The sequence below is a fragment of the Chanos chanos genome, chromosome 7 (assembly GCF_902362185.1).
Source record: "Chanos chanos chromosome 7, fChaCha1.1, whole genome shotgun sequence".
Lineage (NCBI taxonomy): Eukaryota > Metazoa > Chordata > Actinopteri > Gonorynchiformes > Chanidae > Chanos > Chanos chanos.
This window is the reverse complement of record NC_044501.1, coordinates 30,775,850-30,790,328: the sequence shown is the minus strand read 5'-3', so window position 1 is coordinate 30,790,328 and position 14,479 is coordinate 30,775,850. Positions and strand designations below refer to the sequence as shown.

At 41.6% G+C, this 14,479-nt stretch overlaps 1 protein-coding gene across 1 annotated transcript; it reads left to right on the top strand.

Moving 5' to 3' along the window:
* The first annotated feature begins 3,800 nt into the window (after positions 1-3,800).
* On the top strand, positions 3,801-14,005 carry arsj (arylsulfatase family, member J). The gene is made up of 2 exons (XM_030780409.1): positions 3,801-4,102; positions 12,616-14,005. The coding sequence occupies exons 1-2, from the start codon at positions 3,801-3,803 to the stop codon at positions 14,003-14,005; spliced, it is 1,692 nt and encodes a 563-aa protein (XP_030636269.1).
* Positions 14,006-14,479: the final 474 nt, after the last annotated feature.

Genomic DNA, 14,479 nt, shown 5'->3' with positions numbered 1-14,479 from the left:
CACTGGGCTAAAATGCACTTGAAGGGAACATGACAAAGGACAACTGATTACTAGGCAAAGGAGAACTGATGCTGTGTGAATGCTGCTTTACACATACAGACTGTAGATCAAGTACTGACATTTAGTATTTTAGGTAATAGGCATGCGAAGCCAGATTGAATATAGGTTTTGCTCCGGAGTCTGTTTGACACAGTGAGTCAAGGAGTGTGACCGCATCTGCTCACATAGGTTCTTCTCATTCAGCAACCCGTAATCTCAGTGTCAACACCTGTTCTCAGAAGGACCTTTTCTTTTCATCTGTCCTCAAGCGTCAGTGCACTGGTGTCTCTGCAGTCATCTTGAGCCCCATTGTGAACAGTGGATCACTGACAAGCCAACTCAATGAGGTCAAAAGGCTCTTTTTGCCCCTCCTCCAGAGCAATATCATCACACTGGAAACTAACAAAGCACAGACCTGTTTCTCTGTTCAGCCACACCAAATGCCAAATGTATATAGTCTGTACAAAATGTTTGCTTCAGAGAATAGGGAGATGAATTGATAACTAGTTTCCAAAGGAAAAAAAAAAGAAAAGAAGAGAAAAAACATGAGGGAGTACACCAAATTCATCACATAGAGCCAGACAGGAAAGGATCCAATTTCATGACTGTCAGACTCTCATTAAAAAACTCTTGCAGATCACAAGCCACTAATAAATCATTGAAAGCAGTACAAACTTAGGATGCATTTCTCTTACAGTAAAGTGTTAGTCCCCCCACCTCCTTACCTCTGAGTCACAGGGAGGGAAGAAGCATCATTATCTCAGTAAGGGGTTTTTCTCCTCGTAAACTGACTCGCCACAACAATAAGGTAATTATGAACCGAGATGGCTCTATAGGAATGTGCTGAGAGGAGGCCCCAAGACAAAAAAAAAAAAAAAAAGGAAAGAAAAGAAAAGAAAATGGTTTGTAGCCACCAGTCCTTAGCTCAAAGAATGAAGTGGGTTGCCCTGTGGCTTCTTACATTACAGCATAAAGCTATGTGGTTTGACCATGTAGGTCCTTCATCATTTCACTGGGTCTTTGTGTAGACCACAAAGCCACTTGATAAAGACTTGCAAAAACACCGGATACAGCCGAAAGAGACTCAAAATGAGACCAAAAATGCATCATTTTTCAAAGGGAACTGGAATGATTTACTCTGCAGGGTGTGCTAAGTCTGTCTGAATCTGTGAAGCCGCCTCTGTTTTTTTATAGGACTCATGGTGAGAAATAATAATAAAAATAACAATAAAAAAAACATTATTCGTTATTTGTAGCGGATTCTGCACATTACAACATTGCTGGACAATAACAGATTCCACAGTAATGTCAGTACAGCCAACAACCACATGTTTTAGTGCTTTTTGCAAGATAAACCCTAAAACTAATAATTGAAAGCACAAAGCTATTATGCTGCATACTGAAAAAAGTCTCTCTCTTGAACTAAGCTTTTCTCCAGGACAGAGACATCCAGACAATAGGATCAAGACTGCAAACTGACCTTTAAACTGGGGACAGAAAAAAAATAATATCGATGCAAATGGATTCTGCTGAACAGACCAGCTGAAGTCTTCAACTTGAAGAGATGCATTACGTAGTTCATAACAGTCTTATAGTTTACTAAAGTTATAGGTTATAAGTTATAAAGTTATAGAGTTATATGTACATTAGATTTTTTATTAGCGTTAATAGTGATTGGGAAATAGCCCCTGTGTAAAAAAAAATTGTGTTTAAAATTGAATTCATTCCCAAGAGATAATCTAATGCAACAAACTGTCATGCCACAATTACTACTTAAGAATTTTTCAGCGAGACTGCAGTGCTGTGAAGAATTAGGATTAAAAATAAGTAGAGATTTGACGCTCCACAACGACTGATATATATGTGACAAAACTACGGATTATCAGTGACAAATTTTTTTGAGCGATGTCAAACCCTGAGTCTTAAAGCCTGAGCTGAGACACTGTTGGATCAGATAACTTGTGTTAATAAAAACCTCCAGCTAGTTCTTAAGCCATAAAATGCCCAGTCATTCGTTATTTTCCTGGTTCTATCAATGGGAAATGGGAAAACTGGATCTCTGTTTGGTTAAGGTTCTTGAAAAAATATTTTGCACAATATTGGCAGCTGCCATAACTGAACCCCTGTAACATGATACTTCATAATATTTTAAGTAAATGGTCTTTTTAATAGGATATTATAGCGTTCACCTTAACTGCAAAAAGAAATGATCACAGAGTATACGCTGAAGAGACAGATTTACAGTTTAACTATGTTTGATAAAGGAATCGCAGGCTTTCTTATATCCATTGTATTTATAGAAAAATTTCATTCTATGTTGGTCAGCTGTCTTCTAACTGTATTCTAAAATTTGTATTTTCTTTTGAAACATTAGGGCCAATCATTACCCGTGAGTCATTTTTTCCCTAAACATATTAACTATATGTTAAGAAGTGTTTAAAACGACCAGTAAAAATTTCATCGGTATCAGTCGATCATAGCAGGTGAGGTTCCTTTGACTGGTGATTTACTTGAATAAACTTTACAAAACACTACTGACCTCATTCACAAGTGTGGACCCAAACAAGCCCAGCCATGAACAAAATTCATTTGACTGAACACTAATATGGAATGGTGTGTGTGGAGAAGCCAGCTGCCAAAACTCAGAAAGAAAAACAAGCGGAGTCAGTGAGATAACCCAGACTGAATGAGTCCTTTCTCACATCTGTAGCCAGGAGTTGAAGACTTGAAGTGAACGCAGAAGTGCACGAGCTCTGCCCGCAAAGCAGTGAAGAACGAGCTCTGTGCCGTCAAGTCAAGGGGATATATGAAACGGTGAAACGGCTAAAATTAAGAAACACAAACAGATTACTGAAGCTATTAATAAACCCAATTAAATATTCCAGTCACTCCTATATCTGTCAGTTAGGTGAACCGTACCTGCCTCACTGGCAGTACTATCGCTGTCCATTATCGATAAAACTCTTTTTCTGCTAGCGGAGAATCTAAAGATGATCTAATCTACTAATAATGGGATAATGGGCGAAAACAGAGAAATTATGAGATAGCGTTATTGCTTTAATGTATCTGATCTGAGATGTTTGAGCTCTGTGTATGGTGACGCTTCCTTGTTAGGCTGTGCATTCCCAGTTTTCTGCCCCTGCCTCCTGATACGAGGGAGGGCTCTTGGAAAGCGCTCCACGTTCTCAACCAGTATTAAGGGGACGCTAAGACGTACGTCCGTCCGTTGATGTGGTGTAGGTGTGGGTAACACTGATAAAACAGAAGACAGCAAAGTTGTCATAGAAGACACTTGTACTTTACACTCTTTTGGAAGAGAACGGTTGCCACGCTGAACCATCTGGAAGTAAATTCACGGAAGAGTGCGCTGTCGCTAAGACGAGAGGATGATTGTTTGAAGTTTTATCAACCATTGTTCAAAGAAACTATGAATAAGAACTGATATACCTCCAACAGGACAGGCCTGTCAATTCCACCTCAAATAAATGGAATTTCGCCATCTGTTCTCTCTGTTACATGTCTTGAGAAATTGGATTGTCACGGTGTCAAGCGACCAATACAAAGCGAACCTAATTTCCAAGCGTCTCTGTTACCCCGGCTTCAGCGTAGGCTAAGATTCATCACCTCATACATCTCACCATCTGTCTAACACTGCAGTGAGCAACCAGTTGTTGCATTAGCAGCATTGATGTGAGCGCGATTTTTTACGCGGCGTTAAGGCATATGGTTTTGTTGAAAACTGGCGTGTTTTTACGGACACGATGTTCGTTTTGGAAGTTTTAACGGGATTGTGCCTCTGCACCCTGGGCACTTGTTCCTATGAAGCCTGGAGACAATTCAGTACCAATTCGCAAAACCATGCGAACGAAATTAACAAGGCAACCTCTCAGCCGCACATCATATTTATAATGGTAGATGACCAGGGATTCCGAGACGTCGGTTATCACGGGTCCGAGATTAAAACTCCAACTTTGGACAGGCTAGCAGCTGCAGGAGTAAAATTGGAAAACTACTACGTGCAGCCTCTCTGCAGTCCATCTAGGAGTCAGCTTATGACCGGCAGGTGAGTTTGTCCAGTCGAATGACCTTAGCAGTTGCAGCTGACCGGTGCTTTTTTAAAAGTAACAATAAAGTGGATAACTACGTCGGTCAACGGACTTGTTTGCGTGTGATTTACTCCTGTTATTCATCCTGTCAAGTTATAAAAAGACTTAACATTGCTTTTAAATGAGAACGGTTCGAAATTACAGACTTTAAATGAACTTTAATTTTAGTTTTGTGTGTTGAAGTTTTGTCAGTAGTTGTCCATGTTCTTTTTAAACCTTTAAAAACCAGTTTAAAGCATTAAGACATAGTTATTGTATAGTATCAGTGGAACTGACACTTAAAGCTCCGTTAATGCAACGGTGTGACTTAATGTGACTTAACTTTGCCACTCGTTTAATACATAAATTAATACACACCAAACAGAGTATACTGTATTCTTCAGTTTACGTTTGTATTCATCCTGCTCCACTCTTACTGAGATTGGCTGAACATCTGTCCCACTCCACGGGGAACAGGAATATTGCTGGGCACCTCATTTGGCAGCTTTCTTCGAAAACAATGAAAGAAGTGTCCAATACCATTAAAAACGAGCCAGGAACAGCTGTGTTAAAACATGTGTTCCTTCCCCTATGGCATGACAAGCTCTTTGATTGTGTAGCTTTATGCATATGTTCGGCTCCGTGTACCCGGGGCAATAGCACGGAACACTTAGGAGTTCTGGAGCATGCTGCTTGAGTTTATAAACCACAGAGAGAGGGAGAGAGAGAGAGAGAGAGGGAGAAAGAGAGAGAAAGAACAAGAAAACGAGAATGCAAGAGTGCAGTGTGAGAGTTCAGTCTTTGTGTGTGTGTGTGTGTGTGTGTGTGTGTGTGTGTGTGTGTGTGTGTGTGTGTGTGTCAATGACTGTGTGTGTGTGTACTTGTGTCTTCTTGTGCCCATATTGTATTGTATCCCACTGAATGTGGTCTGAATAGTCTTGGGTGATTGATGGTTGTGTGTTGCAGTGAAGCCTTCACAGATGTTGGCCATCATCTGATCAATGGCCCATTCTATTGTAACATTTAAGTGCCAGACTCTTGAAATATTGAGTGGTCTTCCAGCCATTCTATACCTACTAAGAGCCTACCTAAGAGACAGGGTCCTGGGATTCGACTTCAAATGATTTCTGAATGTTGTGCAAGAGGATTCTGGGTTTTTTTCTCCTCATGGGTGGGAACCTCAGAAAATGCTCTGGTTTCCATGGTGATTATATTTAATGTTTGGCATACAACTGCATTCAGGAGAGTTGGAAAGCATTCAGCCATTCCCTGTTTGCTGATTGGTCTGGTTTGAGAGCGCTAAGCTCTCTTTCTGAGTAGATTTCTCTTTTGTTCAGACTGTGACTGCAATAGACCTGCACCATGGCTGCAGAATGAGAGCTTATATGTCTCTCTCAGAGGATGTCAACTCCAAAACCCACTACTGGTTAAAAAAAAAAAATAACAACAAAAAACTGTCTTACAGCAAGTGGTAATGATGATATGCCATCAATGTAATCTTTAAACCAGTGGTTCTCAACTCCAGTCCTGAAGGCCCCCTGCCCTGCACGTCTTTGTTTTAGCTATTCATTATCACAGTTAATTGAGCTAATCAAGGGCTTGATGATTAATTGATCAGTGGAATCAGGTGTGTCAGTCCTGAGTACAGGAGAGTTAAAATTAAGATGTGCAGGACAGGGGGCTCTCAGGACTGGAGTCGAGAATCACTGCTTTAAAACTTGTTCACTTAGCTGCAGCTTCAATCATTTAGAGGTTGTAGAGAAAACCCACAATGCTTTGCTCCCAGGGACAAAGTGTCTCCTCAGCTAAGATGATCTACATTCTCCCATCCAGAGAGGTCTCATCTCTCATCCCTTAAGATCCTCCCCTAAAGTATTAAAAACCTTATCCACCCCCGACCTATTTCATCTCCTGCGGATTACTGGGATCACAGAGGTCAAAGAGCAGGACATTCCACGTTTTTTTTTTTCAGCAAGCACTTTGATTTACCATGAAAGCACTTAAAGACTTCAAAATACCGAACTTCAAATGGGAGAGAGCTCAAACACTTCACTTGACTTGGGGGGAGGAGGAGGGGGGGGGGGTAAAGAATCTTGACCTGTACAGTTTGCCAGTGTCTTTTTACTGTACAAAAGTGGATCAAGTCTTCTCTGACATTTTTGTTTTAGCGTCGACAGCTCTCTGAATTACAACACTATTCACCTTTCTGAACCGAGAATGTCGTATATATAAGAGGACGAGCTTAGTGGTCTCCAGGAGAAGTAAAAAAAAATGTGAGAGAAAGGACAAGCTGTCTCAACTGACTGTAGCTCCAGTCTTTTTTTCTTTCTTTTTTTCTCAGGGCAAAACTCTTTAAATGTGAAGCAGAGCAAGAAAATACCACAGAAATGATGAGACGTATGGCTTTTTTTGTTGATTTGGCTGCAAAAAAAAAAAGAGTAGATGTTGTTTAAAGAGAAACAGTCACTTGGTTTTTTTTTAAGTCATCTTAAAGGTCGATGGACTTTAAAAAAGGACAACATGAATCTCTGCCCACACAAATGCTATTTCAGCTGACGGACATTGGATTTTTGTCCTTTTCTCCGGCCTTTAAGGGTTGCTGGAGGAAACTTTTAGGAGGAAATGTAACTTTTTGCTTGATTGTAAGACAAAGTGTCTGAGAGCATTTTAATACCCCCAGAGCTGGTAGCAAAGAAAGCTGCCAAGAAACACAAATAGTGTTGATTAAACAATCTAAGGAATATAGGTTTCTCATTTCGTCGAAAATTGACTTTTTTTTTCCGCGGACCCTGTTTGCCTGCATCAAAAGAAGCGCAGTGTATGCTTTCCAAAAAACACTTGCCCCATGAGAAGATCTTATCATGTTTGACATCTTGCCAAACAAGGCGAACCAAGTAAGTCTAAATTAAATTTGTTATCAAGGCCCTTTATCTCTCAAGAGCTGCTGCCCATGAACAAACACGTGATTAGAAATGTGGTGGAGTGTGCTTTCTCTCTATGGCCTAGATCACTGACATGGAAAAGGGAAGACTAACAGTCATTTTGTTCTGGTCAGCACTTTACCTGCTGTATGTTCACAAATGTGTCCAGTGCTCTGTCAGAGGGCAAGCCTCACAAAGCTTTTATTTTTTTTATCATTAGCTTTCACTCCTCCTTAAATGTGTCTCAGCCTATTCCTTCTGAGCTGTTCCCAAAACACACACACACTCACTCTCTCTCTCTCTCTCTCTCTCTCTCTCTCTCTCTCCTTCCCTCTATCTTTCTGTCCTTCTTTCTGTTAATTTTGTCTGTTGCTACTCAGTTTCTGACTTCTCTCTCTTACTCTCTATGTCTTGCTCTCTCTGTCTCCTTCACTCTCTCCCATCAGTTGTTTTAGGATCAGGAGTCAAGAATTGATTTTTTTGTGTAATGGACTGTGACCAGTGAAGCTGCAAAGGAAAGGTCTGTTTGATTGGCTACAGAAAACAGAGAAAAAGAGTGAAGAAGCAGCAGCTGAGAACGTGGCATCAGAAACAAGAAAGAGTGAAGTTGATGTGGGTGTCAGATAGGGACGAAGGGATGGGGACATGCAAGAACTGAAAGGGAGGAACCGAATGAGGGAGCGAGCAGTGCTGCTACAAGACCTGAATTTGATTAACCCAGAGTGCAGTGGAGGGCTCTTATTCAAACCATATGCGAGAGAATGTGGAAAGAGAGAGCAGAACATGGGTAAGACTTGGTGCCAGGGAAGATAGGAGGCTTTGGATTGGTTGAGCATAGAGGTTTTTAGGGCCGAAGAAACCCCCAAAAAGCATGTCCCGTGGGGCGGTTAATTGTGCAGCAGTGATTTGTTCTTAATCGCGTGTGTTATAAGTTGGAAATATGCTACACTACTTGTGTAAACAAACCAAAGATTACATGGTCAGAAAGTGGGCAACTCAAACTCTTATAGAAGCAGTCCAAGAAAAACCAGCTTAGCTCACAGTGCCCATATCAAGAATGCTTATATATATACACTTCACTTTTTGGTACATTCCTTTGATTGACATTCATCCATTGATATCCACTTGTTTTTTTCTTTCTCTGTATTGATCCCTGACCATGTGATAGAAGCAGTGAGCAGACTTTTTTTGTGTTTTACACAGGCCTAGAACTTTCATCACAATTTTAAAAATGGATTTGCAATGAATTCTTCTTATACATTCAATGTATTTTCAGTGTATCTTCTTACACATTGGTGAAACTCAGACCGGTGTTCAGCAGCTGAACCAGAGGTCAGTGACCCCTAACGGTCAACCTTTGACCCTGGAGACAGCACCTCTCACAGACCTTTATGAATGAGTGTAAATTCTAAGGGTATTTTAAACGTGTGAAAGGACTCAAGCTCTCTTATATCTTTTAGTAACTTTTTATTTCAGTCAATTTCCATAAAGCTCCATATAATATGCTGACGTCTCCATCATTTATGGTAAATCATCTTGCCTTTTGCCAACTCAAGGTTGATTCCTTATCTCTTAGGAATGATCCTGTCCATCTTCCAGATGGAAACCAGCCTACTGTTGAATTCCAGGAGCGCTGGCACGTACTGGTCCTCGTCGAGATCTTTTGTTCGCTTGACTGATTTGTAACAGGGATCGGTGATTATAACTGCCCAAAAAATTCCTTTTACATGCTTGTCACTGGGCTGTGGTGGTCTATGGTATGTGTGAGCCTTCAAGATTCTCCTGAGAACATTCCAGAACCTCTTAAGGGATTACATAGCAAATGTGTCTCGGAGTATATATGAGGCAGCGATATGTTTATGCTTCTACATGTTGTGTGATTGCAAAGGGGTTCTAGAGTAAATTCTCTGGAAGAAACTTTGGCCCTTTCTTTTCAGCCTCGTATCAGTCTTTGTCCTTGTGTTTACAGAAAGAAAAAAAAAAGGGAGGCATGAAGTGGAAAATAGAATTAATGTGCGGGAATGTATACGAAAAACTCTGATTGGGCCCAGAATGGCACAATAAACGACAAAGATATGCTCTGGAAACATTCATAACAGGCAAACAAAGGGAAATTACTCAAAGCGAACTATTCACTTGGCTGTGAAAAGAACGGCATGGGATATTTTTTATTAGATAAAGAGCTGTTTTTCTTTGTATTTTGACTTTCTGTGTTAACTTTAGGGGACTGAAACAATCAGGGGAGGCACATTATTATTCAGTGCCTTTGGGCTGCTGCAAATGATTACACGTCTAGTGCTCTCTGCTTGTTTGTTTGTTAAAAAATGTGATAGCAATTTCTTTGTCATGAATACAAGAAAATGACTGGTTAATCAGCAGAAACCTGGCAGAATGACTTGACACTGTTTATGGGCTTAAAAGTCGACAAAAATTGGTTCTGAAGTTTCCACACTGCGAGCACATATGTTTGTCCTCTTGCCTGCTCAAACAGAGTAATTATATGGATGAAACCATACAAGCACAGTCATCATTGTGCATTTTACTTCGGTTTTTGAAGACCACCAATGCAAAAAAAACCTAGAAAAGAGCAGATATGTCAACTTTTCATTTGACACCAATGTAACCTTTGGCTCTAGAGTCTTTAATTTTAATAGCCCTCTTGTATTCGTTTTAGTTCATCTGATCATCTCATCAGAATCAGGCAAATCACATAAGAATAGTACTGAGCTGCACAAAGTCTAGAAGTACGGTTTGTGGATGTTTTATTTATACCCTCAATCTCTGATCTACCGTGATCCAGAATTTTCTGTTCTCCTCTGCATTCTGTTTGCTGTTTGACAGTCTGCAAACTAGAAGCATGCCAGCCAGGTGTGTTGGGAGTCCTGTTACTATGGAAACCCTTTCTAGACACATCTGCCACACAGCAGTTTTGGAGGTGCTTTCCTTGTTTGGGTTTTTTTCTGTTTCAGCTAAGAGTACCGGAACACTGCTCTTGACAGGCGGACAGGCAGGCACGCGTGCGCACGCACACACACACACACACACACACACAATTTCAGTCCAATAGAGTGTTTAGATCTGGTATTAATCAATAAAGCCGAAAGTGGAAGTCATTATTTTCACTGGTGCATGCTGCCCTTTTAGAAACACAACTCACAGAGCTCATGATGTATACTATCTCAAGGTAGAATACACAGACTGAATACAAGAGGGGAACTCATAAATTATCAGAAGTGCAGGACTATAGCCAATGCAGCTGTTCTGTGCAAAAAGGGGATTATCTGTGTGTGTGTGTGTCTGTATGTCTGTATGTGCGTGCAAGTATGTGTGTGTGTCTGTGTGTGTGTGGCAGAGTGCTTTGAAGAGGAAGCAGTGTTTGCAGAATGGAGGGGAGAGAAAAAGCCCTTAATGCGGTGGTGAGAGATATTGGTCAGACATGTGTGCGTGTGTGTGTGTGTGTGTGTGTGTGTGTGTGTGTGCACTGGGCAGAGAGAGAAGAAGTCTATATGTGTGGAGGGGATTTATGTGCCTGTGAGTGTGTGTGTGTGTGTGTGTGTGAGTGAGTGAGTGTGTGGGTGTATTTGCACACTGTGACATATTTGGATTAGAATGATATGTGTATCTCATGCTGTCATCCCTGAGGTCCTCAGAAAGCAGCTGTGGTCCTTACTGAACCTCGGAGTATTTTGCACAGAGTACAAGAGTGCAGAGTATTCTGTATTCCCTGGTTATTCAGTATATGCTTTGCATTGTTCGAACCACTTTTCTGAAGGAACACATTTATATATATACCTCCTTTTTCCACCTTTTACCCAATGAGGGGCTGACTGTTTACCAGTAGACCCAGGAAAAGTGGGATACGAGGGGGGGGGGGGTGGTTGAAAGGATGAGAGGAGCCTGGATGTCTGGGCACTCTAAAGGAAGAAAATCAGAGGCAGGCAACATTGAAGCCAGTGGCAACGTTTTTTTTTTCCCTCTCTTTTTCCTTTTTTCTGCCTTTCCAGAAGAGCGTTATAAAATTGCAACAGTATTTTTTGAACTAGCTTTGGGCAAGCAATCAGCTAAAGGAACTTTTCAGTTTATTGGGCAGCGTTTGGGCCTCAAGTTATTAACGCTTGAAACTACATTTGGAAATTTTGGGAAGAGCGTATACAAACCTTTGAAACAATATTGAGAGATCTTTCGGAGGCATATCAGATACATTAAAGCTATATTTATGGAGGTGGTATAAGTACTTTTTCAGTTCTGTTTTACTTCACACTATTACTGGGCATCATTGTGTTTTCTGAACTGAGCTTTACAGCACAAGTCATTAGTTTGTGCCTTGTGAGTTGCAATTATTTGCAATTTCCACCATGTGTGTGTCTCCTGGCTGGTGTGAAACGACTGACCTTCCATTTCTGATCGGCTGCTATTACCGTCACATCCGTTTGTTTTTGTTTTTTTTTAAACTAAAGTGTTGAATTAAAGATGACTAGGTCTCTAATGTAGTCACAATATCCGTTGTCAGTTTCACCCAGTTTTTGTTGGAATCGGTCCATTAGAATTACAGTGAGACTGAATAATGCAAGGCCCATCTCTTACACAGAGACCACTCTGTGCAGATTCGCTCTGCTCAAGTGGACCATGAAAGAGGCTTTTGTAAATTCGTTGGAAATTAATTGAATGCAATTTGGCCTAAATTGAAATCTGATTAAATTAGATCATTTCTGAGACGTTGTTTTTGTTCTTTGTTTTTTGTCTTTATTTTAAGTTAAATTCATTTTATTTGTAAGGATGTCTCTCACATATAATTGCATTATAGATAACACTTTTCAGAACTGTGGATCTGGGAAGCAGCTAAGTGCTTTATCTCTAGTATTAGCAATTAGATTAGATGTTTAGGTGAATCCTAACAAAATTCAAAAAAGCTATGAATGTGATCAGTGTGGTTTGACCTAGACAAGACAATGTCTTTTAGCAGTAGCATCAAACATAAACAAAACTGCATAAATGAGTGTTATGCAGCCCATCTTTCATTTGCGTCTGAGTAGCTCTTGACTTTTAAAATGGAGCTATGCCAGTGGCGTAGTTAGGTCCGATCATTCGAGGCTATAGCCCCAAATATTTTAACCCTAGCCCCGAATATTTTCGCCCTGAAAAAGGAAGTGTTTATAACAAAACAACAGACAGACTGTGTAACAAAGCGCAACTTGACTTGCAGCGGCCGTAGGAGGAGGGAGTAATCAAGTGATGTGCAGTGCACACAAAGTTGGAAGACACGCGCACCCGTTTTTCTTAGCCCCAGACTTAGCCCCTGATCTTTTCAATAGCTAGAAATGCCCCTAGGTTGTGTTACACAGTGCAAGGAGCTTTGCTGCATGGAATGGCTCGGTTTGAAAAAATGCAGTTTCACCTTTCTCTGTGTTAAAAAAATGAAAAACAAAACATTCTATGATTTCAGACATTTATGAAATCCATTTTTTCAGATTACCAGACACATAAATACATATCAGCATGCCTGGTTGATGGTTTATGTAAAGTTGTTCAAGGAAAGTAAGAAATCTCATCTCTTTTGCATTGTGTCCTAGGTACCAGATCCACACTGGCCTTCAGCATTCTATCATCCGTCCTAGCCAGCCCAACTGCCTCCCCTTGGACAATGTCACCCTGCCCCAAAAGTTGAAGAAAGCGGGCTACTCGACCCACATGGTGGGCAAGTGGCACCTGGGCTTCTATAAACGAAGCTGTATGCCCACCCAACGTGGCTTCGACACCTTCTTCGGCTTTCTCCTGGGCAGTGGGGACTACTACAGCCACTACAAATGTGACAGTCCGGGGATGTGCGGCTATGACCTGCACGAAGGGGAGGAAGCGGCTTGGGAGCAGGACCGTGGCATTTACTCCACCATCATGTACACCCAGAAAGCTGTGAACATCCTGGCCTCTCACAATCCCAAACGGCCCCTCTTTCTCTATTTAGCTTACCAGGCGGTGCATTCTCCTCTGCAAGTTCCAGCCCGCTATCTTGAACGCTACAAGTCCATCCCAAACCTGCACCGTCGCAAGTACGCAGCTATGGTGAGCTGTCTGGACGAGGCTGTCCGGAACATTACACTTGCGCTGAAGCGCTATGGCTACTATGACAATACCGTGTTGGTGTACTCCTCAGACAATGGTGGCCAACCCATGGCTGGGGGCAGTAACTGGCCCCTGAGGGGGAGCAAAGGTACCTATTGGGAGGGAGGTGTGCGGGCAATAGGGTTTGTTCACAGCCCGCTCTTGCAAAAAAAGGGCACTCGCTGTAAGGGCCTGGTTCACATTACAGATTGGTACCCAACACTGGTAACGCTTGCTGAAGGTACAATAGATGAAAACCAGAACCTTGACGGTTATGACGTTTGGGAGGCTATTAGCGAGGGGAGACCCTCCCCGAGGCAGGATATCCTTCACAACATCGACCCAATTTACATTAAGGCCAAGAACGGCTCTTGGAAGGCCGGCTACGGCATCTGGAACACGGCAGTGCAGGCAGCTCTGCGGATAGGCGACTGGAAGTTGCTTACCGGCGTGCCAGGTTACAGTGACTGGGTACCGCCGCAGACCTTCTCCACCCAGCCACTGACCAACCGCTGGCACAACGAACGGGTGCGATGGGACCGTGGAAAGTCCTTGTGGCTCTTCAACATCACGGCCGACCCATTCGAAAGAGTGGACCTGTCACGACGCTATCCGCACGTGGTCAAAAAGATGCTCTTGCGCCTGGTTCAATACAACAAGACCGCAGTGCCTGTACGCTACCCTGCCAAAGATTACCGCTCCAACCCTCAATATAATGGAGGAGTATGGGGTCCGTGGTACAGCAAAGAGGAGGAGGAGGAAGAAGAGAACGATCGAGAGAATAACGTGTTCTCGAATCATTTTGGCAAAAAGAGCAAGAAGAAAGTGAAAAAAAAGAGGAAACTCAAAAGGAAGGCGTAAGATTTTACTTTCATCATTTTTTCTTTGAGATACTTCTCAACTATTCTCTGATCTCAGGGACTGACGTAGACTCAGTATAGTCGTTTCACTGATTTTTAGTGTATGTTATGTTTTGTTCCACCTTTTCCACATAGACAATAGAGACCAGAAATACCTACCATGCCTCAAAAGGTATGGAAAAGAACAACTTGAAACACTACTGTTCGTCCTAACAGCTGAAACCTCAGACTGTATTTGTTAGGGCATATGAAAAATATTTATTTTTATACACTTTTGTGCATGTTTGATCTTATGTGGCACTCAGATTGTTAAGAGATTTACTATATTTAGATTAAAAACAAATTAGTTTTTATTGACGGTGCTAAAATCCTGGCAAACATTTTAAATGAGAGAGAAAGAGAGAGAAAAGAGAGATAGAGGGAGAGGGGGAAAGAGTAGTTTTATTTTATGTGTTGTCAAGCACAGTACAGTATT